The following is a 24727-nucleotide window of genomic DNA, read 5'->3' as shown; positions in this document are numbered from 1 at the left end:
GCGAGCTCCCGCACGCACACGCGCGTCACACGTTTGTATGGCGAGCCAAAAGGACATTGTCTTTCTCCCTTTGGATTTCCTTCCTGAACCGAGTCAAATGAGTCAAGACACAAAACGAAATGGTGAACGGAAAGTGTCATGAAGTCGTTTTGCGTGATCTTCACTTCTCAAGTTCTCATCAAAGGTGTGTTTGAACGGGGGACGACTACGAGGACGCACAACTACGGTGGGCGAGGATCACGGCTGGCGGTACACGAGTCACGATTTTCGGCCGTCTGGACTGCGAGCCCTCTGGGCTGCGGGCCGCCCCCCGTGTTTGGTGAGCTCGCGCCGTCTCGCCGACCGCTGCGGGAGATGCCACGAGGGCTGCGGTGGCGTCCATCACCAGGCTGCCTAGCTCAATCGGCGACCCTCTGAACTCGGGAACGAGTCTGATCGGTCATGTGCGTACGCAGCGCCCCACGGTAGGCAGGGCCAGGGGCTCCGACGTAGTTCCTTATGAGATGACGTCGACGGCACTCAATCTACAGGAAAACCCAAACCAACACGCGACACTCTCGCACTGTGCCCCTCACACACAGTCACACAGTCACACACACACACACACACACACACACACACACACACACACACACACACACACACACACACACACACACACACACACACACACACACACACACACACACACACACACACACACACACACACACACACTGGTCACTGTCCCCGCACAAACCGACAGGAATCACTCACTGAGCGCCGAGCCGCGCGCGCAACAAGCACCAATAAGGAGACTCGCTTCACCGACCCGCGGCCGTCCCGGTCCCGCCTCCCCCTAGCCTCAAGTGCAGGCCCGAGGAGGCTGCCGTCGAGCTCCGCGACGGACTCGTCGCACGAGCCCCACACGGGTTGCGCAGCTCGATGCGCTTTTCGACGAGCCCCTCGCGGCACAGGATTTCGTCCACCGCGCGGTAGGCGGAGTTGAGCGAGCCGACGATCCAGGCGTGGTGCACGCTCGTTGCCTCGCACGCAAAGAGCAGCCGCCCGTCCACCTCCGCGGAGATCAGGTCTGCAATCATGCTGCTGAACCTGGCCCGGCGTGAACATGGCGTATCTAAGCGCCCTGCGCGTGCTTCTCGGCCGCCCAGTCCATGACGGTCCAGCCGACCAGCTCGTCCATGAGGCTCTTGACCGCACTCCGCCAGGTTGGCCACGCAGAGCTCGATGGCGCGCGTCTTGTCGCTCAGCGCGAGGCTGCCCATCCAGTCCGCGTCGTCCGCCCACGTGTACGAGACGATGAGCACGCCGGTGTCCCACTCGCTGCCATACGACGGGTACACGACCTGTCTGATGGGCAGGTCGGTCGTTGAGGTGCCTCCGTGGATTGGCGCTGCGCCCCTTGCCCAGAATCGCGTCTTGAACTTGAGGGCCACATTGGTCGAGTGGTCGTACGTCAGGCAGCGCTGCGCGGTCCGTTTCGCGAGCGAGAGGTTGCAGTCGGTGGTATCCATCAGCCGGAAGGCGTGGTTCGTCACAGTCGTGATGACGTGCGTGTACCGCTTGGAGAACTCGACGCAAAAGTCGTCATCATCGCGAGCGACCCCCGAGACGACCACGCCCTGTCCAGAGGGTGTGAGGCGCCGCACTTCGTGCTCGGTCTGGACGCACGGCCCATGGCCCGCGGCGATCTCGGCAACCATCGCGTCGGTCAGCTTAGCTGTCCCGCCCTCGATGAGGCAGTACTTGTCCTCGTTACCCGGGCCCAGGTCGAGGTTGTCAATTACGATGGGGGTCCGAGAAGCAGCTGGCGCCCGGTCATCGAGGAGCAGCTGGCGCCCGGTCATCGAGTCGATGCTCATCAGCTTTCGGAAGCCGCTTTCGAAATTCTTGCTGAGTGCGTCGAGGTACTCCTGGATCACCTTCGTCAGCCAGTGGTCGGGCCCCTCGTGCACGAACTTGTCGGGCACATTGCCACCCTTTGACGTCGAAAAGTGGAACGGGTCGGCTTTCCAGTCAATCTCGCCGACGACGCGGAAACCGTTGTATTACATGGTGATGCCGCGGCCGTCCGACTCGTAGTAGTCGCCTAGCTTGATGCCAGGGAGCTTGTTGGTCAGGGACCAGGGGACGTTGCCGACAACCCTGTCCATGATTGGGATCTTGGGGACGCGCATCGCGCCCAGATCGACGTAGTCCCACTCCTCCTCGGAGAAGTGGTGCGTGCGCACGCGTCCGCCGGGCGCCTCTGCGGCCTCCAGCTCCTCGAAATCGATGCCGAGCGACTTGATCAGCATGGCGGCGTAGAGCCCAGCCATGCCCGCCCCTATCACGCCGACCTGCAGCCGCTCGCACGTCTTTGCGGGCGGCGGGATGCGAGCCTGAGAGAGCAGGCAGCGGGCGCCGTCCACCTTGCAAGAAAGCCTCTGGGGCGAGGCTGAGTCGGCCTGGTCGCGGCCACTCGCCTTGCCTGGACGCGCGCCCGAAGCGAGGTGCTCCCTGGCCCGAGCTCCTCCATCACGCCGTCGGGCGAGACAGGACTCTTTGGCATCGCGTTGAAGCCATCGAGGCTGCTGTTGATGCTCGACCGCCGCTTGAAGGCGTGGAGCGGGTTCGGAATGCCTGTGGAGGGTGAGCGGCGGAGGGCGGATGGAGAGCGGGCCCTCGTCCGCCATGGCGAGAAGGGTCGATGCCGAGCTTCAAGGGCGATGCCCAGCCAGGCCGGCCAGGCCGTCCGGGAGAGCGTTGTGGCGATCCGCCACTTTTGGCGGGACGCTCGATCGGCTTGCTAACTTTCGACACCCCCCCCCCAACCGCCCGAGCTTGACCGTGCTGAGACGAAAGGCGGGAGAAGAACGAGAGCAAGGGAGCGGCAGGCGGCGCCGTTGCAGGACGAGGCAGAGGAGAGCGACGCGACAGAGAAAGAAGCGACAAGAGAGAGAACGACGAGAGTGGATCGACCGCGAGGTGGCATGAAGGTTGCAGCGAGAATCGGCGAGAGACTGCGAAGAGAGATAGGAAGAGACGGACGCCCAAGGGTGAACTACGGCTAGCGCATCACACCCCTCTCCTTGAAATCCCTGTGTGGTGGCGGCGTGCCGTCCTCCCCTCCTCCCTCCTTGGGTTGTATATTTTCTTTCTTTCCTTTTCCGTGCTAATAAGGCGAGTGGGTGGGTCTTTGGAACGCGAATTGTCTCGAATGTGTAAAAAAATGCAGACAAGTTTCTTCTTATTTGAGCGATCGCGCCAGGTAGCCGGTAGGAGCGAGCTGCCTCTCCGATGCCACGCGCTGCCGTCTCCGTCCCCGCCAGCCGACCCTCGACGGCGCAGGAGCTCATCTACCCCACGCACGGCTGCCGCGACGTGCTGCGGCGGCACGGGATCAAGCCGCACGACCACGCCCGTGACAACCGGCGGCACATCAAGGAGCTGCAGCAGCAGGTGAGCGAGCGCAAGGCGGCGGCAGAGGCGGAGGCGGCCAAGGCCGCGAGCAAGGCGGCTCGCCGGCGAGCGGAGGGCGCGTACAGCGCCGTGCCCTCCCGTGTCGCCGCGCAGCTCGCGGCGCGGCCGTCGTCAGCACCGCCCTCTCGCCACCGTCCGTCGCCGCGCAATTTTTACGTGGGCGCGCCGCTTCAGCCGGCGAAGCAGGTGACGCGGGCGGGCAGGACGGCGGCGTGGATCGAGCCGCCACTGCTCGTGCCGCCGCCGCCGCCGCCCGCCAAGTCGCTGCCGCCGCCGCCGCCGCTGGAGGCGGCGGCAGAGGTGGAGGCCGCGCCGCACCCCGCCTCGCCTCCACCGACCGACTACATCGCTCGGAACATCGAGGCGGCCAAGCACGCGAGCAGGAGGCGGCCGGCGAGCGCGCGCGCCTCCGACGCCGCCGCGCGCGTCCTGTTTGGCCGCCCCGAGCCGGCGGGCAAGCTGCCGAGCTACCTGATCGACCGCAAGCTGGAGCTGGCGCAGCGTGCGGCCGAGAAGGCGGCGGCCGCGATGCCGCCCGAGGTGCCGCCGCACCACCACCTGCTGCCGCGCGAGGATTGCGAGCGGGTCCTCGCCGATATCCGCGCCGCGCGCGCCGAGGTGCGGCACCTCTCTCCTCTCCTCCTCCCGCCTCTCCTCCTCCTCCCGCCTCTCCTCCTCCCGTCTCTCCTCCTCTCCTCCTCTCCTCCTCCCTCCTCTCCTCCTCTCCTCCTCCCGCCTCTCCTCCTCCCGCCTCTCCTCCTCCGCCCGGCGGCTCGCGCACTCTGCCGGCAGCAGCACCGTCCGCCACCGTCGCCACCGCCCTACCCCGCCCCGCCCTACCCTGCCCCGCCGCAGGTGCTCGAGGAGCTCGACCGCTTCCCCTTCGTCGTCGACACCCCCACCCAAAAGGCACGCCACGCGCAGCTCACCCGCGAGCTCGAGCAGGCGAGGAGCGGCACTCCTCACCCCTCCAGACTCTCATCCCCGCTACCGAGACGCGGAGAGCACGCCGCAGACAGCGCACCGGACACGCCCGCGCGACCTGACGCCGCCACCCGACCGATCGCCAGCCCGCGTGTCGCGTGTCGCCCCTCTCTCCCTCACCCACCTCGCCCCTCTCCCCGCCTCAGCTCGACGCGGCAGAGGACGCTTTCTCGCGCTCCAAGGCGAGGCTCGCACCGAGGTAGGGCAGCACCTTCGCCAGCTCTCGACCCCTCTCACCCCCCCTCCCCACCCCCCCTGCCTCAGGTGGTCGTCGCCGACGGGCCGCTCCCTTCCTACGACCGCGCCGCCGCCTCGTGAGAGCCCGTGCATGCCCTCTCTCCGGCCGCCCTCCTCGCGCGCTCCCCGCGGCGTGCTGGCGGCACTTCAACCATCTCTCGCACCCTCCGCGCACACTTGCGTGTCGCGCTTGCGTCTTGGGTAGTGGCATTGGGTTTTGCCGCGACGCCGGCAGAGCGTGCACTAGCTGTGCACGACTGAGACCGCCGTCGTCAGGAAAGTGGCCCCTCCGATATGTCGCGCCTGAACGCGGTATGTAGCGGTCGCGGTATGTAGCGACCCCCGCTACAGGAATCGTCCGGTGTTATGACTTAGTATCGGTCCCCACGGGGCGTGGTCTACATACTACATATCGGTCGGCGCGCTACATACCACCTCCGGGGGCGCTACATATCGGTACCGATATGTGTAGCCTGTATAGCGGCTATAGCGGCGCCCCCGGAGCCGGACATATCGCCGGGCCTCCGCGTATTCAAATTTTGAATCCGCAGGGTAATGACCAAGAAGAGCATGACAAATCAGCCTTCGTGTGTTCCGTGAGTTCTGTCGTGTGTCGACTCGGGAACCGTCTCGCTCTCTGGGGGGGTTTGGGTCCTCTCCCTCTCAGAGTACAGAGATTGCTCTCTCACCGCGCAGAGTTCAGCCGAAAGGGATCCCCCCCCCCCCCCCACCCCACCCACCCACCCACCGCGCGCGCGAAAGACAGAAGGACAAGCAGTGCCGAGCAAGGCCGGCGGAGGCTGGAGTGCCAGCGTGAGGCGGCGTGCGGAAGGTGTGTTGTCAGAGGCCTCGTCTAGACGAGGCGGGTGCGAACCGGCCGCACGCCGACAGCGACCGGGAGCGGTGGGTGCCCCCGTCTAGTGGGCCGAGTGGAGAGCGAGCTTGAGGCTGTGCAGCTGCCTGCGCGCCTGCGCCATGTCGGCAGTCATGCACTCGACGGCAAAGGCAAACGACTCCTCCATCCGCGAGAGAGTCGCCTCCATGGCGACCACCTGGCGGCGGGCGGGGAGGGGGGAGGGAGGTGGGTCTGGGGGAGGGGATGGGGTGGGGTGGGGTGGGGAGGGCGGGCGGCGTCGGGGGGCTCCGCAGCCGTGCCTGCTGCTGGAGCACCTTCCCTCCCGCGACGGGCCTCCGCCCGCCGTCCGCCCGCTCCAGACTCGCAGCGTCGCCGAGCGGCGCCGCTGGCGGCCGCGCCAAGCGGGCCGGCGCAAGCGCGGCGGCAGCCTCGACGCCGGCGGTGTCGGCGGCGGCGGTGTCGGCGGCGGCGGGCTCGGCGGCGGCGGCGGCGGGCTCGGCGGCGGCGGTCGGCAGCGTCGCCCAGTTCCTCTTGAGGTAGGAGACCAGCTGCGAGTGTTTGGGGGTGGGGGTGGGGGTGAGGGTGGCGCGGCGCGGTCTCGGCCGTCGCATCGCCGCCGGGCGGGCTGAGGCGTGTGGCGGGCGGGAGAGGTGTGCCTGCGTCTTCTTGTCGCCCTGCAGCCGGACGCGAATCAGCGAGTCCTCGACCTCCGCGTGTCCGAGCCGCTTGAGCCAGCCGATCACCTCGAACATCTCGCCTCCCGTCATTGAGAGGGCGTCCTTGCCCTCGACAAAGAGAGCAGCCATCCGGGCGATGCGACCGTCCTCCGCCGGAGGCTTGGCGGCGGCCGGCGCAGCCTCCTGGGTGGCGGAGGAGCGTGACGCCTGCTGCCGCTTGATGGCGTCCGCGGCCGTCGCCAGCGGCGCCGCCGCCTCTGCGGCCGGCGGCGCTGTGTTTGTGCAGTCGGCGAGCGAAGCCCGCCGAGGCTTCTCTACTGCGGCGGCGGGGCTGACGTGCTCTCCCACCCAATCAAGCAGCATGATCTTCTTATCGAGCTGGCGCTTCACCTTGAGAAGCGACGCCTCGAGCGCGGCCGCTTCCGCTCCGTGCTCGCGCTTCAGCATGTCGACGATGGCGTACATCTCTTTGCCGCTCATCGTGTCGGCCTTCTCCCCACCCTCGGTGAAGCGCTTGAGGGCGGAGGCGGCATCGACGGGCGCAGACTCGCGCTCCGGCCGCGGCGACGCCGGACCGGACCTCTGGAACTGAGCTTCGAAGGCCTTCGACATCAGGCTGGCGCGGCTCGTGTGGCACACCTGCAAGCGAGCGATCGAGCTCTGAGCGCCGCGTGGGCGGGCCCGTGAAGGGGCAGAGATTCAGAGGAGCGACAACCGGTGGAGAGCTCAAGCGGGACCGAAGAAATAACGCACCGGCCGTCAGCGGAGCTGGGAAGAGGACCGCCGCAAGCGGCGTGGCGTGGGGCGGTTGAGCATCCCTCCGGGGGCCCCTCTGCGCCGGGGAGGCGTTGTTGGAGGCTAGGACGCAAGCGTCCGTCGCCCTTTTCAAACTCGGGGCCCACTCCGCTACGCTCCGACCCGAATTTGGAGGGCCTAAAAGTTTAAGGTGCTGCGCAAAAGGGGTCGGACACAGGGCGCAGCTCATGCTAAGAGCTAGAAGAGGAGATAGAGAGAACAACCACCCTGTCCCGTTATTGCGTACACCAACACCACAAAACGCTCTCTCTCTCTCTCCTGTCCTCACTCAGGGGGGTCACAACTACCAAGTCCCTCGACTAGCTGCCACAGGGCGCAGCTGCCACAGGGCGCAGCTGGAGACGCTCCCCCTCAATCGGCATCCACCCCCACCCGCTCCAGCCCCACTTCTGCTGCCGAGAGAGCTGAATCGAAGCAAGCGAGCCATTGCATCTTGGCGTGCTCCTGGAGCGCGGCTTTCTGCGGCCACGAGCACGGCGGAGTCGGCGTCGTAGCGCGCATCGTTCCCGCTCATCGCCCATTCCTCCCACGTGACGTGTGTCGGCCGCGATTCGATGTCGCCACCTTCATCGCCAACGAGGACTCCCTCGACTGCAGGGGGCTCCGGCGCGGGGAGGGACTCCGCCTGCTGCGCTGGCCGACCGCGCCCTCCTCCTCCATGGGCTCGATCCGAATCCGCAGCGTGTCGTCCCCAGCGGCGGTGCGCGGGAGGCGGCCGCGGGCACGCTGGGCTCGATCAGCGGCTTTCCCTCAAGTTGCGCTTTGCGGGGACGCTTGAGGCTTGTCCATCTCCGTGCGAAACTGGTCTAAATAAAGCGGGCGGCGGTGGCGAGCGCGGACCGACAAAGAGGGTGATTTGCCACTTGCTTGCAAAATCTCAAAATCTCTCTCTTGCTTGGCGTCCCACCCTACCTAATAGTACAATTGTATAGCCGGTAAGAGCAGCACATTTGACATTCCGGGTTACACCCAGTTTATCGTACATGCAAACAGGACTAGAATAAATAAATAAATAAATAGAGCAGTCATCTCCCGTAGAGATGGGCAACGCACGAACACAGAGGTACAGTGCGCACCCCGCCCCGCTCACAGGGCGTGCCTCTAAAACGGGCAGCCGGGAGTTATTCTTTGTTGTTCGCGCGTTCGAGGCGCAACGATGTCAGGTCTCTCCTCGCCGTCGTTATCTCCGTCGCCATCGCCCAGCCCGTCTCCCTCCCCGCGACCGGTGGTGGGAAAGAAACGGGAACGCCGCGCTGGCGATCAAACGCCCAAACCGCAGGCGTCCCCATCGCCGTCGCCATCACCGCAGCCCTCTCCCTCGCCGCAGCCCTCTCCCTCGCCGCAGCCCTCTCCCTCGCCGCAGCCCTCTCCCTCGCCGCAGCCCTCTCCCTCGCCGCAGCCCTCTCCCTCGCCGCAGCCCTCTCCCTCGCCGCAGCCCTCTCCCTCGCCGCAGCCCTCTCCCTCGCCACGGCCGTCGCCGTCGCCGCAGCCCTCTCCCTCGCCACGGCCGTCGCCGCAGTCCCGCTCGTCGCTGCTCGCTTCGGCCAGAACACTGCCGGTGCCGGGGCCGCTCACTAACCCGTCCCACCACTCGCCGCCGCCACTGCCGCCACCGCCGCCGCAATCGCAGCCTCCGCCAGAGCCGGCTGCAGCGCTTCAGCGGCCGCCTGTTCCGTCGCCGCCGCCGCCGCCTCCTGCGTCGCTGCAAGCGGCACCGCCGCGAGCGCGCACCTTTGCCGACAAGGTGTCGCGGATCAGGGCCGAGCTGCTTCTGACGGAGGACTCCAGCGACCGAAAGGAGCGCGGCCGGCCCCTGCCCCCTCTGGTTGCCTCCCCGCCTCTCCCCTGGCCGTGGGCACCGCCTACTCTCTTCACGCCGTGCCGTCACCTCCGGCCCTTGCCGCCCGCAGGTGATCGTCGAGGCGGAGGGCCGGCTCGAGCTTGAGCCTCGCGGCAGCCTCGCTGCACGCGCGGACGCCATCCTCGCCGAGCTCGAGTAGCGCTGCGGCGGGTCGTGATGGGCAAGCTTGAGCGGGGTCTCTGGCCTAAAGCCGTGTGTAGAGCTAGCGCCCCACCCTCGGCGCTGCGCTGTGAATTTTTCGGGGTGGCGGTGAAACACTTGAGTGGGGAGGGGATTCGGCCCCCCGGGCGTGGGTGCCGATTTACAGGGTTTTAGAAATTCGACACTGTGTAAAAAAGTCAGTCGTACCGGCGTGGGGACTCGACTGCACACACAATTTTTGTGCAAATGGGACACTGCATGCACATATGCACAGCATGCACATTCGAGCACATGACATGTTGTCATGTGCATGTTGCATGTGCATGTGCATGCACATGCACATGTCCATGTATGGGTGGCCGGGTGTATCGTATGCGGACTACTTCCCAGACCTCTGCCTCGTGCACGACCGCAGAGACCACGGTACTCGGTAGCATGCACTCGAGGCGCTTGGTACACCTCCCGGCGCCCTGTCGGCGCCGCGCGCTCTCGCTCGGACCTCACCCGACCGCCTCGTAGAACGGCTCCACGTCCGCGAGCACGTCCGCCTCGTGCGCGTACTGGTTGGAGGGCACCTCGATCAGCGTGGCGTTGGGCAGCCGCTCCACCACGCTCGCCACCTGCTCCATCCCGTGCAGCGTGTCGGACGAGGCGGCCAGCACCGCGCACGGCATCGCCACCGCGTCGCACGCCGCAGGGAGCGTGTACCCCAGGTTCGCCTTCATGCTCAGCACGAGCCGCTCCAGGTCCTGCGCCGCGAGCGAGCGCTCGTACCGCGCGCGCTGCGCGGGCTCCTTCGTCTTCCGCCGCACCGCCCACATCCCCAGCGGCTGCAGCCGCGCGTACACCCGCCGAGGCAGAGGGAGCCGCAGCAGCGGCCTCGCCCAGAGCGGAAACTTGAAGGCGGGGTTGGGCGCGAGCATGACTGACGCGCGGCCGTCGAGTGCGCCGCGCTGGAAGCCGTCGAGCAGCAGGGTCGCGCCGAGCGACGACGAGAACCAGTCGACCGAGGAAGGTGCGACGCCGATCGCCGCGAGCACAGCGGCGATGTCGTCAGCATGCCGCGCCATCGCAAAGTCGGCGACGTTTGGCCGAAAGTCAAACTCGGCGGACTTCTTCTCGCGCGTCTCGATGTAGATGATCGGCCGGCGAGACGCCCACGTCGTTAGCAGCGGCCGCCATCCCTCAAAGACACTGCCCCACCCTGCGACAAAGACCAGCGGCCGGCGGCCGGCGGCGGCAGAGTCGGTGGGCGACCATCGAAGCACGCGGAGCGCGACGCCTGGCGACGCGCCAACCAGCCGCTCTTGACAGTCGGCGCCAGGGAGAGGCACCTCACCGCGCCAGAGATACTCGGCAGTGTCAGTGGCGTCGGCCGCCATCGCAGCGTCAGCGGCGAGTCCTGCTGCCGCGGCCGCGACGGCCGGAGCGCTTCGCGTGCGCACACCGCCGACGGTGCGCGTCGACCAGGACCAGGCGAGGCCCACGCATGATGCGAGCAGCAGCATAACGCAGGGCTCGGACTCCGGATAGGGTGACTGCCGCTAAGATTCTGGAGTGGCCAGGGATGGCGCACTAGTGGCCAGGGATGCGCACTGGCACTGAGTGGGTCTTGGTGCCGGGGTTGTGTTTTGTGTGAACAGAGTTGCGTGACTCTGTGCGATTTCGGGTCCGGGGTTGTGCGTTTACGTGAACAGAGTTCGTGTCTTGAGCTCTGTCTCGCCCCGGGGCGTCCACCCATACCGCGCTGGTGTCCAGTCCGAGCCTGACTGTTCTTCACCTTCCTCCCTAACCTAACCGAACCTAACCTAACCGAGCAGCAGAAAGCTCCGCAACTCGAGATCCGAGAGTTCACGGAGTCGGCTGGGGCTACACGTATACCAGACAGGCGCATTGGCACTAACACTGAACAAACAAAGAAATAGTCGCCAAAGAAAAAACTGCGGGACACTAGGCACGGGACTGGCGCGCACTGGCACTAACAAAGGAATATAAACTGTACAGGTCCTGGCTTCGGTTTCGCAACAGCTTCGTTTTCACAACACGGCCGCCTCGCGACGCCGCGCCATCGTGCAGATCGTGTCCGAGCCATCCACAAGGCCGCCGGCACATGTGCCAATGTGCCCGGAGCGCAGGGAGTCGATGGGTGCCGCAGTCCAAGCGATCACTGCACTGCAGTGCTCGCTCGCACTGCGGCGCTGCGCCACGGCGGCGAAGCATGTCTGGACTTCAAGGACAGTGCTTCTCCGCTGCTCGAGGATTGCGGCAAGGTCCAGGCCGACCACACAGAGCACCCGAGGCAGCTGGCGTGGCCTCACTCATGACCTGTGCTACCCGTCGGCGGGGCCAGCTGCGGTTTCACAACGCGCCTCATTTTTGGCACCCTCCTGCTAGCCGCGCATGAGTAGGGAGACCGTGTGTGGTGTCTTCGCGGCCTAGAGCACCCTCTTGGCAGTCTATATTCCGGATTTTAGCCCTCCTGTCGCATCTGGTGAGCCGTACCATAGCGAGGACCAAACGCGTTGTGAAACCAAAGCCAGGACCTGTACGACATCGAGCGCCTTAGCGAGGGCTGCGGTGGCCCATCATGCACGCTCCCGACCAAGTACAGCGACTTCCTGCGCCTCATCGAAGCAGTCGGCCCGCCCGCGGCGCCCCGTCCGACTCCCGTGCGGCTTCCGAAGATCCTGTCTGCGGGGGGCTCGGGCCTCAATGAGGAAGAGGAGGCTGCAATGACCGTGCCTGACACTCTCGGCGCCATGGGGTACACTGACGCGCCCCCGAGCGACGCAGATGAATCGAGCAGGCTGCGCGGCGGCGAGAGCGCGGCCCTTGCGCGACTCGACGCCGCCGTGTGCGCCCGCGCCGGATGGGTGTGCGCGTTTTCCAAGCCCGATACCAATCCCCTCCCGTACTCGCCCGGCAGCACGACGATGCTCTCGCCCTACCTCTCGCTTGGCTGCCTCTCGTGCCGCACAATGCACGCTGCCCTCGACGCCATCGTGCGCCAGGCGGAGGGACAACACACGACGCCGCCACAGTCGCTGCACGGCCAGCTCTACTTTCGGGAGTTCTTTCACCTTCTGAGCGCCTCGAGCCCGCACTTTGGCCAGACGCGCGACAACCCGCTGTGCCTCACGGTGGAATGGCGCGACCCCGCCAGAGACGCCAACGCGGCTGAGGCCCTCCGCCGCTGGGAGGGGGGCACGACGGGCGTCCCGCTCATCGACGCCGCCATGGTGCAGCTGAAGGAGGTCGGCTGGCTACACCACTTGCTCCGCCACGTAGTCGCTTGCTTCTTGACGCGCGGGCAGCTATGGATCGATTGAGAGGCGGGGCGCAACGTCTTTGACCGCCACCTCTTGGATGCGGACTGGGCAATCAACAGCGCCAACTGGATGTGGCTCTCGGCCACCTCCTTCTACACCTATCACCGCGTCTACTCGACGGCCCACTTCGCGCGCAAGTATGACCGCAGCGGCAGGTACGTGCGGAAGTGGCTGCCAGCCCTGCGGCGGATGCCCGACGAGTACGTGTATGAGCCGTGGAAGGCGCCGCTCACGGTGCAGCGTGCAGCGAGCTGCATCGTGGGAGTGGACTACCCGCTTCCAATCTGCGATCCGGAGAGCGCTGCGGCGGCCAACTTGACGCGCATGGACGCGTGCTATCGCAAGGCGCCGGAGGAGTGGAAGGCGCTCATTCCGCCCGCAGCAGCGGCAGAGGTGGCACGCGAGCGCAACGTGAACGTGCGCTCGAGGGTCCGCGCGCCAGCCTTCAGGCCGACGGCGCTACCACCGTCACCGAACACGGCGCCACTTGCCCATGCGCCACCTGCGGGATCTAGCGCCGTGGACTCGGGGGAGGGCCATCGCGGCGGGCCGCCGGCGCCGCCGCTCGGCCACCCGCTCGGCCGATCGCGGGGGCGATCGAACAGCCGAGGCCGCGGATCACGCGGCCGCGTCTCGCGCGAGTGCAGCACGGGGTGTACTGAGATCGAGAGACGAGAGTTGTCATCAGCTGCGCTCGAGCGCCGCGTCGTACACGGTAGCCGGTATGGCTGCGTCGACCGATGTCCCACTGACCGTTGGAGTGTTTCTGGAGTGTTATTCAGGTTTCTACTTTTCCAATTACTCGCTCGTCAGAGAAATGCCGCAGGTGTACAGCGCGTCACAGCCGAGACCACATCGTCGTTGTGTACGCCCCAGGTGCCAGGAGCTCCTGCCAGGAGCGCTTAAATCCCCTGGAGGCTCGCGGAGCTTGACACACACAGGACACATGGATTTTGGCGTCCGTTTTGAGTTTTTTTGCCGCGCGCGGGTGCGGTGGGGCCGGCCTGGCCGGCGCGCCGGGTGTGACCGTGAGCGGCGTATACACGTGCGTGTATTCCAAACGGTAGAGTATTGTGATTTGTGTCGTGTGGAGAGCGATGTGAGACAGTGAGAGCTGAGAGAGACCATGGACGCCAATTTGCGAATTTGGAGAGAGAGACTGAGAGACCAAAAGCCCTAGAGCCTAGTCTGGACGATCTTTTGCGCTATCTCCCCGTATCTCCCTCTATCTCCGCGTATTCTCCTCCATCTGCCCGTATCTGGACTGCCCGTATCTGCCCGCGCCGTATCTGCCCGTATCCGCGGCGGTATCTCCCGTGGTGGATCTCGTTCTCCCGGTATCTCCCGGTCTCTCCCAGTATCCCGCAGTATCCCGCGGCATCCCGCGGTACCCCGCCATATCTCGCCGTGGATACCGTGAAAAAAATCGTCCAGACCAGGGATAGACCAGTCACCAGACGAGAGAGAGAGAGACGAGATAGAGAGCGATCGCGAGCCGAGCTGCGCGACCTGCGAGAGGGGCGCACGCGCGCGCGCAGAGAGAGAAGAGAGAGAGAGAGAGAGAGAGCACACACACACACACACACACACACACACACACACACACACACACACAGAGAGAGAGAGAGAGAGAGAGAGAGAGAGAGAGAGAGAGAGAGAGAGAACACGCACATAATAGTTAAATATACCGACATAAAAAATAGTAGGATGTACACAAAGATGGCGGCACAGATGGACTTCACGCCCGGCCTGCTGTGTGCTCTGACGGCAAGCCTCTGGCACCAGACGACGCGTCGAGGCCGCCCGCGCCCCGAGGCTGCTCCAAGAGCCGGTCGGCGTGCCTCTGCTGCACCTGCTTGTAGGTTTGTAGCAAGCCGCGCCAGTCGAGCGAGGACGCGGCGGCGTCCGAGGCGGTGCTTTTGGAGGGCTTGCGCGCCTCGAGCTGCAGCCGGAATATGCCTACGCGCGGAGGCGGAAGCGGGGTTGGCGGAAGGGGGTCTGCAAGCCTGCATGCGAGCACGGAAGGGCGCCGAGCTCAGGGACGGCCGCAAGCCGCGCCTGCGGCGTGCGCGACGGACGAGGTTGACAGGCAAGTCCGCGTGCTGGCGACGGAGGGCGGAGCAGCGCGGGCGGGGAGCGGGGGAGGTGTGCGTGCGTGTGCGGGTTGGCGCCTGCAGCGTGTGGAAGGCTGGCGACTGCGGGAGGAGCATCAGGATGCCGCCGAGGGCGCGGAGGAGGTGCGGGTGCTGCTCCGGCTCGAGCAGGTGGAGCCGCACGTGCGTGAAGATCGGGGACTCGACCAGCTGCACCAGCTTGTCGATCTGGAGGAGGAACGGGAGCCTACTCCCGACCGACGGCGGTGACGGGGCGCCGCCCGCGCGCCGCGCCGGGGCGGTCCGGCGGAGAGGGCGGCGCGTGATCTCGAGCGACGCGAACTGCATCACGAGCTCAGCGGCGTGCTCGTACGCCTGCGCGACGAGGCACATCGACAGGAGCGAGGCCGGGTTGTGGCACCAGGCGGGGTAGAGCGTGCGGAAGAGCGCGGCGCCCTCGGCGGTGCCAACCCCCTTGCGCAGCAGCGAGCGGAGCGCGAGCGCCTCCGCCGACGTCAGCACGAGCACGTTGAGCGCCTGCACCATCTGCGACGCGAAGTCGAGGTCCCCCTCCGAGGTGAGGCCTCGCGCGAGCGTCTCGAAGATGCCGCGCGGCCCGAGCGTCTCGCAGAGCGCCGCCACGATCAGCCGGCCTCGCCGCTCGAGCAGCGGCCGCTCGGCGCGCAGCAGCGCGAGCAGCTGCTCGCAAAAGGCGGCCATGTGGTCCGTACCGTCGGGGGCGGCGCCGTCCTGCAGCTTGAGGCTCGACGCTCCTCCGCCGGGCTGCGCCGAGTGCTGCGCCGAGTGCTGCGCCGAGTGCTGGTCGCGGCCGTCCACCATCTTGGCGAGCGCCTGGGAGGGGCGGCGGGCGGGCGGCGGGGGCGGCGGGCGGGCGCCTCGGACGCGGCGTGGCGGGAGGGAGGCAGGTCCCGTGCGGCGGCGCCTCCGACGCTCCGCGCCGAACAGCCTCTGGGAACTGTCTAGGAACTGTCTAGGAACTGTCTAGGGAGGAGCCTCGAGCGCGAGGCGTACGACCTCTTCGGACGGGTTGCCGAGGCACTTGAAGAGAGGGGGCCACAGCTGCGGCGCGAGCTCCAGCACGCTCGCCGCGTTCTTGAGCAGAAGCATGTGCACCTGCGCCAGAGGTGCGTCGGTGTGCGGCTCCTCCCTAGACAGTTCCTAGACAGTTCCCGCGTCGGTGTGTGGCGCGCTCACGGCGAGGAGCCTCCCTCCCTCCCCCCTGCGGGGCGGCAACGCGCGCCCACTGCAGCGCGGCGAGCAGGGTGGGCACGTAGGCGGAGGAGAGGTGCGCCGCCAGCGCGTGCAGCACGGTGCCTACTCAACGAGCGCTCTCTGCGCGCTCCGACGGCGCGCGCCTGCCGGGTGCGCGAGCGGCGCGGGCGCGCCCATCTCGAACTGCGCTGCGTTGGACTGGTGCAGCAGAGCGCGCAGCGAGGTGTCTGCGCGCGCCGCCGCCTCGCGCAGCTCCTCCTCGGGGTGCCTACGGCGAGGGTCCGCAGGGGAGGGTCCGGGAGGGGCGGGGAGGAGGGCGGCGGGGCGGTGCGTCTGCGCGTGCGAGAGGCTCGAGAGGACCGCGTTGAGGACGGGCGCGCAGAAGGGGAGCATCAGGGCCTGACGACACACGCCGCGGGCGTCGCAGCGGCCGAGGGCGGAGTGTGGGGTGGGCGACGTGTGGGGTGGGTGGTGGGAGGGGTGATGGGAGGGGTGATGGGAGAGGGGGGGGCGGCGTCGGCGGCGCCTGCGCGTGCGAGATGAGCGGGTGGAGCCAGGAGAGGGAGGTGAGGGTGGTGAACTTGTCGCGCGAGGAGCAGTGCGTGACGAGGACGTGGAAGAGCGGCGCGTAGTCCACCTGAGCCCGGGGGGGGCGGGGGGGGGGGGCGGCTGCCGGCGGAGCCCCAAGGGGCCCGGGGGGCCTGTTGCCGGCGGGCGGCGCGCGGGAGAGGGCCTTGGGCGAGGCGGCGGCGGAGGTGGGAGGAGAGACAGCGGAGGAGAGATGCGCCCGACGGCACCTCCGCCACACGCGTGACGCCGGAGGGGCTGGGTGGAGGGGGGAGGGGGGAGGGCGGAAGGAGGGAGGCCGCCTCCTCCGCCTCTCCGATCTCGCGCAGCAGCTGGTTGAGGGCATCGAAGGTCTGGGTCCGAATCTCGCGGTTCGCGTCGGCGAGCATGTGGAAGAGGCCTGGAGGATGTGGAGGAGTCACGAGCTCTGCAGCGGTCTGAGCGGTGCCTCGGAGGAGTCTCGGAGGCGCCTCGGAGGTGGGTTCGGAAGCGATCGGAAGTGCCTCGTGTGCTCGGGAGTGTCTCGGACGTGTCTCACACCGTCGAGGAAGACTGGCAGGTGGGCGACCAGGTCGAGGTCTGGGACGGAGCCGAGGGTGGAGATCCATCCGACGAGGAACTGGCGCGAGAAGGGGTTCGAGACGTAGATCCGCTCGCCGAGCAGCGGCATGAAGGCGGCCAGGTCGAACGCCTCCGACTCGGTGACGACGTCCTTCATCAGCCGGTCGAGCAGCTGCATGCCGTTCTGGACCTGCACGTCGGTGTCGGCGGAGAGCTTGAAGAGGCCGTCGAAGATCTCGTTGATGTGCGCCACGCACGACGAGCGCGCCACCTTTGCGATGTTGTACAGCGCCTCGCACGCCGTGTACCGCACTCGCGGGTCGGGGTCCGAGAGCGCCGACAGCACCGGCGGCAGCAGCTGCGGCAGCATCTGGCCAGCGTGCTGGCGCAGCCCGATGGCGGTGCCGGAGAGGGCGTGCAGCGCGCCCTTGCGCACGTGCGCCTGCGCCGAGTTGGCCAGCTCGAGCGCGAGGTGCTTGACGATCGCGTTGATCTTTTCGTACTGCTGCGCGTCGCGCAGCTCACGGACGTGGGCCTCGACCTCAAGCGCCGCCTGCTTGCGCTTCTCGTACTCCTTCTGGCCGAGCGCGCGGATCGTGGACGCGGGGAGGAGGCTCATGAGGTGTGAAGAGGCTTGAGCTTTGATCTGATCTGCCGACCGAAGCAGACCAGGCGCGAGAGCGGAGCGAGCGACAAAATAACGCACCCGCCGTCAGCGGAGCTGGGAAGAGGACCGCCGCAAACGGCGTGGCGTGGAGCGGTTGAGCATCCCTCCGGAGGCCCCTCTGCGCCGGGGAGGCGTTGTTGGAGGCTAGGACGCAAGCTCCGTCGCCCTTTTAAAAATGGGGGCTCACTCCGCTATGCTCAGATCGAAATTTGGAGGGCCTACCTTACCTCCTATCCCAAAAGTTATTTAGTACCACCCCGGTTTCGGACATCGGCGAACGATCGGAAGGGTGCCTCCTGCACACAAATGGAGTCCAGCGATGTGGGACCTCAGTCCCAGAAGCTTGGAGCTTCAGGCCGCGACCACGTGGCTAGGTGGACACTAAAGTGCCATTTTGGCGCCAAATCTTGGCGGGAAATGACACGTGGCTTGGCGGGAGTGTGGTGTGGCTGCGCCGCTCGCCAGCGCTGCTGTTGAGCGCCAGCTGCTGCTCCCTTCAGCCAGACGGCCGGGCCTGCGCAGCACGACCGCTGGCCTTCCTCCTGCACCACAGGAGCGCGCCAAGGCGCGCGTCTGGGCAAGCAGTGCGTCTCATCGCGATGCGAGAGTCGACGCTGTGACGCCGCCGCTCGCCGGCTAGAATGACAGTGGCAGCATTCGAGTACGCGTCGAGCTGTGCGTACCAGCACTTGTATGCGAGCTCATTGTGTCCCTGAGCTGCTGTGGGGTGCGTGGGCTCAGCTGCGGAGCACGTACTGGGCGGCGGTAGGGGGGTGGTACTAAATAACTTTTGGGATAGGAGGTAAAAGTTTAAGGTGTTGCTGCGCAAAAGGGGTCGGACACAGGGCGCAGCTCATGCTAAGAGCTAGAAGGGGAGCTAGAGAGAACGACTACCCTGTCCCGTTATTGCGTACACCAACACCACAAAAGCTCTCTCTCTCCTGTCCTCCTCACCACTCAGACCGCACAGAGGGGGGGTCACAACTACCGAGTCTCTCGACTAGCTGCCACGTTGCCGACCGAGAGCGGATCTCCTCCTGCTCCGCAAGGAGGGTGGCAAAGGCTAATGTCTTGCCGGAGCCGCCGGGCGCGTTGACGACTTGGAGAAGGTCGCCCTTGTACTTGTACTTGTAGAGATGCTCGAGGGGGTGCTTTGTGGGGCGGTGCGCAGCCAGGTCAGAAGTGAGGGGAGGCGCACCCTCACTCTCCTCGGTTGCAGAGCTCGTCGGAGGCTGCGTCACGAAGGGAGGGTCGCGATAGCAGTCCTCGGGCGAGCCGACGCGCATGTCCAACCAGCGCTGGGACTCGTTGTGACGGCAGACGCCGGCTGCCTCTCCAACCGCTTCTGTAGCGTCCTTCTTTGCCCGGTGCATGGACTCGATCCGATTCCGCAGCGTGTCGGTCCCCAGCGGCGGTGCTGCGCGGGAGGCGGCCGCGGGCACGCTGGGCTCGATCAGCGGCTTTCCCTCAGTTGCCCCGAAAGCACGGATTTGGCGCATGGCGGACGTTCTTGGCTTCAATTTTACGAATGTCTTGGCACCAGCTGAAGGCTTGTCCCCGTCCACGGCTCAGATCACGCAGTTCGTGCACGGTATTCGGATTTTGCTATTTGCTCGTGTGGGGGTATATCGCAGATTTGTCAATGGTACCGCGTCTGCGACGCGGGCGCCTTGCGGGCAGAGCCCTTATAACCACCCTTTATATCTTGCGCGGTCAAAAATCGAAAAGAAGTCGAAGCGTTGCCGCGAGCCGGGCCTCCCATCCCTCCCTTGGGCTGTCCGTTTTCTTTTTCTTTTTTTGCGAGCCGCTCTGCACGCAAGGCGCCCGCGTCGCAGACGCGGTACCATTGACAAATCTGCAATAGGAATCCTATACTGCCAACACGAGCAAATAGCAAAATCCGAATACCGTGCACAAATGCGGCGATGTGAGCCGGGCAAGCCTTCAGCTGGTGGCAAGACATCCGTAAAATTGAAACCAAGCAAGAACGTCCGCCAAATCCGTGCTTTCGGCGCAACTTGAGGGAAAGCCGCTGATCGAGCCCAGCGTGCCCGCGGCCGCCTCCCGCGCAGCACCGCCGCTGAGGACGACACGCTGCGGAATTGGATCGAGCCCATGGAGGAGGAGGGCGCAGTCGGCGAATTGGAGGAGGAGGAGGAGGGCGCAGTCGACATTGGCGTGTCTGACTCAGAGGAGGAGTTGGAGGTGCTCCAGCAACCTAACCTGATCCAGAAGCTCGCCGACGTTGTCACTCAACGTGCGTCATGCGTGATCGAGCTTGAGGGAGGAGCTCCGCTAACGATTCGGCTGAGCCCTGGCCTCGACACCTCGACACCAAACCTAGACACCGACTCGACACCTCGACACCCCATGCCAACTCGACCAACTCGACACCCCTCGACACCCCTCGACACCATCTAGGCTGGGACCATGCTCGTCCGTGTCAAGGTGCCAAACTCGACACCTCGACACCCCTCGACACCGCTCGACACCGCTCGACACCGCTCGACACCACCTCGACACCTCTGATGATCCTAAACACAGCAGAGACGTGTAGACCCATTGAAGTCACAGAGTTAGAAAATCAGGGTTGCAGCAGCAATCAAACTTGGCTGGCAGTACTTTCATCCCTCAGTTGCAGCCTCTCAAGTTCTAGCTCAAGTGCAAGTTGCAGCTCAGTTGCACCCCTGCAATGACCAATGTAGCAACCATGGCAGTACTCAGGTAGCCCTCAGGTGCTGCACAGCACCTTGTACAGTGGCAATGAGTCCTCACACCAGTGAGCTTGTGCCATGAGTGTGGACCTGTGGTCCATTGCGCTTTGACCTTTGTGCCATTGTGCGCACTGGCGACGCTGCAACGGCGACGATGGCAGCGGCGGCGACGCTGAGCGCGTTTGGAGGCAGCAGCAGCTCCTCGCGAGGCGCCTTCGGAGGGGTGCCACACCCCTTTCCCAGCCGCGCGCGAGTTGAGCTCCGATTTACGCTCTTTTTCGCACACGCCCGACGCTAGTAGGTGAGGATCGACCATCCTCCGCAAGCACACCTTGTGATTTTTGGGTCAAAATCGTCCCGATTTCATAATGTTCGTTCGTACGTGCATCCGCGGCGCCCAGCGCGGTGCCAGCGGCTCCCATACCTCTAAGAGGCCACCCACCTCCGTATAGACCCTTATATCCGCGGTTTACGCCCAATAGAGGCAGCTGCAAGAGGGCCCGGACGGGCACTGCGGCACACACTGCTCGCTGCTCGGCCATGCGGTAGCGTCTGGTGATGCCGCCCCTGCGCGGGCGGGGGCGTCTCGCTCGGCAGCAACTGCGCCGCGCAGCGCAGGTTCGAGGGTCGCGGTGGGTGGGTGCACTGGAAGACGTAGCGGTCGAGAAAGCGCTCAGCGACCGCTACGTCTCGAGGATGGAGCCATCGCGCGGACCCGACCGGCCGACCGGCAGTAGCAGCAGGCGCCGGAGGGCGCGGGAGGCAGCGGCGACACCTCGGGCCAGAAGCGCGAGCCCTAGGCTGGTGAGGGGGCCCGCTCATGCGTAAACGGCTCTGGGACTTAGCTAAATCGCGCATCGAAATCGGGACGATTTTGCCAGGGCACCGTCACAAGGTGGGGCTTCGGCGGGCGCGTCTTCGTCGAGCGGTGGTGCATCTCCCATGCTCCCACCCGCGCCCTCCTCGCAGCCCGCCCGCGGCCGACACCGACGCCCTCACGGGCTCACCCTAGTCGTAGGTGCGGGTTTTTTGCGTGCCCTCCGTCGATACGGGGCGCTGGGCGATGGCTGGGCTTGTCGCCGGGCGAGCTGGCCCCTCAGTCGGTCGCGGAGATGCGAAATCGAGGCGGCGCGGCCCCTGCGCGCAGCCTATCCGGCCGGCGCGCGCATGGTTCCGTAGCCCGTCTAGTGCCTCACTGACCAACTCCAGCGCTACGGTCTACGTGGCCGGTGTGGTACTGGGGCTGGGCAGCCTTGGGGCCGGCGGAGACCGCCGTCTAGCGGTCGCACTAGTCTCTTTTCGTTGTTCAACCTGTTTGTTCAACGGTTGTTCAACCATGCTTTGAGCCTTAATTATTAATTCGGGTTTGGGTCTCTGAGGTCGATACTAGCGTGGCGTCTATAACTTGCCACAAGCATGCTTTACAAAAGTCCAGCTCAGCTGGACTCGCAGAACGGCCGTCCGCGCGCGCTGTGAACAGCGCCGTGGTTGAACACTGTTCAACGACGTTGAACACGTGACGGTCCAGTAACCGCACACCCGTCGACACTCCTCGACACGGACAAGCATGGTTTCAGCCTCGACAGGCCTCGAGACAGGCCTCGACAGGCCTCGAGACAGGCCTCGACAGGCCTCGAGACAGGCCTCGACAGGCCTCGAGACAGGCCTCGACAGGCCTCGAGACAGGCCTCGACAGGCCTCGAGACAGGCCTCGACAGGCCTCGAGACAGGCCTCGACAGGCCTCGAGACAGGCCTCGACAGGCCTCGAGACAGGCCTCGACAGGCCTCGAGACAGGCCTCGACAGGCCTCGAGACAGGCCTCGACAGGCCTCGAGACAGGCCTCGACAGGCCTCGAGACAGGCCTCGACACCTCTACTAGTGGCTCTACTAGTGGCTCTACCCCTCGACAGCAGCTCGACACCCTCGCTCGACACCGGGCCTCGACACCTCGACACCAGGGCTCAGCGATTCGGCCGGCCACCCAACGGCAACGCCGCCGCCCATAACCCGCCACCCACAAAGCGCCTGCTCTACTATCCCGGACCACCCACTCCACTTTCCACGGATCATGCCCGTGATAGCACCATCACTGCCGCCGTCCTGGTTTTGAACGTACGTGGCAGCTAGACTCGGAACTCGGTAGTTGTGACCCCCCCCTCCCTGAGAGAGGAGAGCAGGAGAGAGAGCTTTTGTGGTGTTGGTGTACGCAATAACGGGACAGGGTGGTTGTTCTCTCTCTCTCCTCTTCTAGCTCTTAGCATGAGCTGCGCCCTGTGTCCGACTCCTTTTCGCTTTTGCGCAGAAACCTTAAAGTTTAGGGACTAGGCTGCCCTCCAAATTCGGGTCGGAGCGTACGTAGCGGAGTGGGCCCCGAGTTTGAAATGGACATCACCATTTTGGCTCGCCAACAAGCGTTTTTTCAAAAGAAATCGCGCGCGCGGACGCGGCTAAAGCGAGCGACCCCAAGTTCAAAAAGGCAGCGCGAGCCCTTGTAGCAGGCTCGATTCTCGGATTCGATGCCGCAGCTGGAGAGGGTGCTGCAAGAGAACAACAAGCCCCGCGGCGGCTTCTTCTCCGCGCTCTCGCCTCGCCGTGCCGGCAAGTCCAAGCCGCCGCCGAAACCGCAGGCGGCGCAGCCAGCGCCAAGGGCTCCCCCGGGCGGCCTCTGTCGCTCCTCCAAGGCGCACCTCGAGGCGCTCGCCGCGCTCGCCGCCGTCGACAACCTCTCCGACCTCGACACGCCCGACATTGTGCGCCGCAGCCACCTCGGCCTTGCCATCCGCCGGCCGCAGCGCTCAGCGCCCACGTCTCGCCGCCGCACCCGCTCGCATGGCGCCCCATCGCGACCTGTGTCCGCCGCGCTCGCAGGTGGTGATTGGGACGCAGTCGTCCGGCAAGTCGTCGCTGATCAACGCGCTCACCGGCTTTGACCTCATGCCGACCGGCACGGGGATGGTGACGCAGGCGCCGCTGCGGCTCGTCCTCGAGCACTCTGGCTCCGACTCGCTGCTGGCGGAGCTGGGGCCGGTGCTTCCGGCGCACGCGGGCTTCGAGGGAGGGGGCGGCGGCGGCACCACCGGCGGCACCTTCAAGCTCTCGGTGCCCCCGACGGCAGAGCAGCAGGAGGCGCTCCGGCAAGCCATCTCTGCCGTCGGCCGCGCGCTCGCCCCAAACCCGATGAGCATCACGCGCGAGACGATCACGCTGCGGCTCGCGTCGTCGCGGCTGTCCAACATGTCGCTCATCGACCTCCCCGGCCTCACCTCGGTGCCGCTCGTCTCGCAAGGCCAGCCCGAGGACATTCGCGAGCAGCTGCGCGATCTCGTCGCGTCGTTTGCCGCAAACCCGCGCGCGACCATCGTGCTGGTGTCGCAAGCGACGGGCGACCTGGAGGCGGACCAGGCGTTCGAGCTGGTCCGGCGGCTCGACCCGCGCCTCGAGCGCACCGTCGGCGTGCTCACCAAGGCCGACCTCGCCACGCGAGATGCGGACGTCGAGCGCGTGTGCAGCTTTCTGTCGGGCAACGCGTCGGCTGAGGTCGTGCCGAAGCGAGGCCGGTTCGCGGTGTGCGTCAACGGCGGCGAGCGGGGGGGGGAGCAGGCCTTCTTCCAGACCTCGCCCCTCGGCAACCGAGCGCGCACGCGCGGCTGCGGCGGGTCGCTCGGCAGCCCTCAGCTCGCGTCCTTCCTGGCGGCGACCGCGCTGCAGCAGCTGGTCGCAGCCACGCCGGCCATCCTGCAGCAGGTGGCGGCGCCTCGCTCGCACCCCGAGAGAGGGAGAGCCCGGCGAATGAGCGGCCCCGCCCCCTGCACCCCCCCCCCTCGCAGGCGCAGCAGATGCGCGAGCGAGCGCAGCGGCGGCTGACGACGATGGCGCCGTCCGTGCCGACGGACGACACGTCGCGCCACCTGCTTCTCAACACGCTGCTGATGCACACGGCGCGCGAGATCGAGACGGCGCACCGCTCCGCGTCGCGCTCGACGGGCTACCGCATCAAGCTCGCCTTCGAGCGGCTCGAGGCCGCCCGCCCAGCCGACTCGGCACCTGCCCCCGCTCCCCTCCCCGACCTGCGCCCCGGTGCCCCTCGCGGGCAGGCGGCGCTGAACCGGCTCGACCCCTTCGAGGACCTGGTCGCGTGGGAGCGGCTGGTGCACGAGGCGGTGCGCAACCACGAGGGGTGGGGCTTCTCGATGCTGCAGGGCTCAGGCGCTCGACTCCCCCCCTCGAGTACGAGCAGAGTAGGGGAGCTACGGGAGGACGCCCTAACGTGCTTCTTGCTCCGATACGAGATGAATTTGACACCGGCGAGATCTGACGGACGGCAAAGGAAAGCGAATTAAGATGGGAAAAGACACCGAGCCGCTGCGGTCGGGAAAGGCACGAGCCCTGAACGTGAAAGTAGCGCAGACATGCCTCGCGATGCACGTCTGACACCAGGTCACACACTTTGCAGCAACGGACGCAGAAAAGGACCGTGAAGACAAAATGTCCGGAGGATGGAAAGTACGTGCCGAACCCTAGGGTGGT

The 24727-nt window shown here is 66.1% G+C and overlaps 7 protein-coding genes across 7 annotated transcripts in view; 3 read left to right on the top strand and 4 right to left on the bottom strand.

Moving 5' to 3' along the window:
• Positions 1-803: 803 nt before the first annotated feature.
• On the bottom strand, positions 804-2974 carry EMIHUDRAFT_210978 (hypothetical protein; the record flags this gene model as incomplete). The annotated part of the gene is made up of 5 exons (XM_005768372.1): positions 804-1092; positions 1201-2021; positions 2133-2381; positions 2462-2622; positions 2962-2974. 5 exons carry the CDS (start codon positions 2972-2974, stop codon positions 804-806), a joined length of 1533 nt encoding a protein of 510 aa, XP_005768429.1.
• A 305-nt stretch (positions 2975-3279) lies between these two features.
• Positions 3280-4764, top strand: EMIHUDRAFT_210977 (hypothetical protein; the record flags this gene model as incomplete). The annotated part of the gene is made up of 3 exons (XM_005768371.1): positions 3280-3648; positions 3910-4080; positions 4711-4764. The coding sequence occupies 3 exons, from the start codon at positions 3280-3282 to the stop codon at positions 4762-4764; spliced, it is 594 nt and encodes a 197-aa protein (XP_005768428.1).
• Positions 4765-5600: 836 nt separating this feature from the next.
• On the bottom strand, positions 5601-10542 carry EMIHUDRAFT_103065 (hypothetical protein; the record flags this gene model as incomplete). Its single annotated transcript, XM_005768370.1, has 5 exons — positions 5601-5735; positions 5854-6855; positions 7873-7944; positions 8646-8763; positions 9539-10542. The coding sequence occupies 5 exons, from the start codon at positions 10540-10542 to the stop codon at positions 5601-5603; spliced, it is 2331 nt and encodes a 776-aa protein (XP_005768427.1).
• A 1224-nt stretch (positions 10543-11766) lies between these two features.
• On the top strand, positions 11767-12878 carry EMIHUDRAFT_103064 (Deoxyribodipyrimidine photolyase/cryptochrome; the record flags this gene model as incomplete). The annotated part of the gene is made up of 3 exons (XM_005768431.1): positions 11767-12288; positions 12367-12780; positions 12813-12878. The coding sequence occupies 3 exons, from the start codon at positions 11767-11769 to the stop codon at positions 12876-12878; spliced, it is 1002 nt and encodes a 333-aa protein (XP_005768488.1).
• Positions 12879-14101: 1223 nt separating this feature from the next.
• Positions 14102-15296, bottom strand: EMIHUDRAFT_210973 (hypothetical protein; the record flags this gene model as incomplete). The annotated part of the gene is made up of 4 exons (XM_005768369.1): positions 14102-14322; positions 14384-14421; positions 14560-14703; positions 14800-15296. The coding sequence occupies 4 exons, from the start codon at positions 15294-15296 to the stop codon at positions 14102-14104; spliced, it is 900 nt and encodes a 299-aa protein (XP_005768426.1).
• A 785-nt stretch (positions 15297-16081) lies between these two features.
• EMIHUDRAFT_427592 (hypothetical protein) lies at positions 16082-17473 on the bottom strand (the record flags this gene model as incomplete). Its single annotated transcript, XM_005768368.1, has 2 exons — positions 16797-17473; positions 16082-16656 (listed from the first exon to the last, which is right to left on the bottom strand). Exons 1-2 carry the CDS (start codon positions 17434-17436, stop codon positions 16082-16084), a joined length of 1215 nt encoding a protein of 404 aa, XP_005768425.1. The 5' UTR covers positions 17437-17473.
• Positions 17474-22655: 5182 nt separating this feature from the next.
• The window catches only part of EMIHUDRAFT_451602 (putative dynamin), a 3896-nt gene continuing 1824 nt past the window's right edge, over positions 22656-24727 (top strand). The window contains exons 1-4 of the mRNA XM_005768367.1: positions 22656-22950; positions 23069-23944; positions 24028-24219; positions 24295-24406. Coding sequence (XP_005768424.1) covers positions 22717-22950; positions 23069-23944; positions 24028-24219; positions 24295-24406 — 1414 coding nt within the window. The 5' untranslated portion in view covers positions 22656-22716. The remainder of the gene's footprint in view (positions 22951-23068; positions 23945-24027; positions 24220-24294; positions 24407-24727) is intronic.

The sequence above is a fragment of the Emiliania huxleyi genome (assembly GCF_000372725.1).
Source record: "Emiliania huxleyi CCMP1516 unplaced genomic scaffold EMIHUscaffold_46, whole genome shotgun sequence".
Classification (NCBI taxonomy): domain Eukaryota; phylum Haptophyta; order Isochrysidales; family Noelaerhabdaceae; genus Emiliania; species Emiliania huxleyi.
Note: the sequence above shows the minus strand (reverse complement) of the source record. Positions and strands in the feature narration are given on the sequence as shown.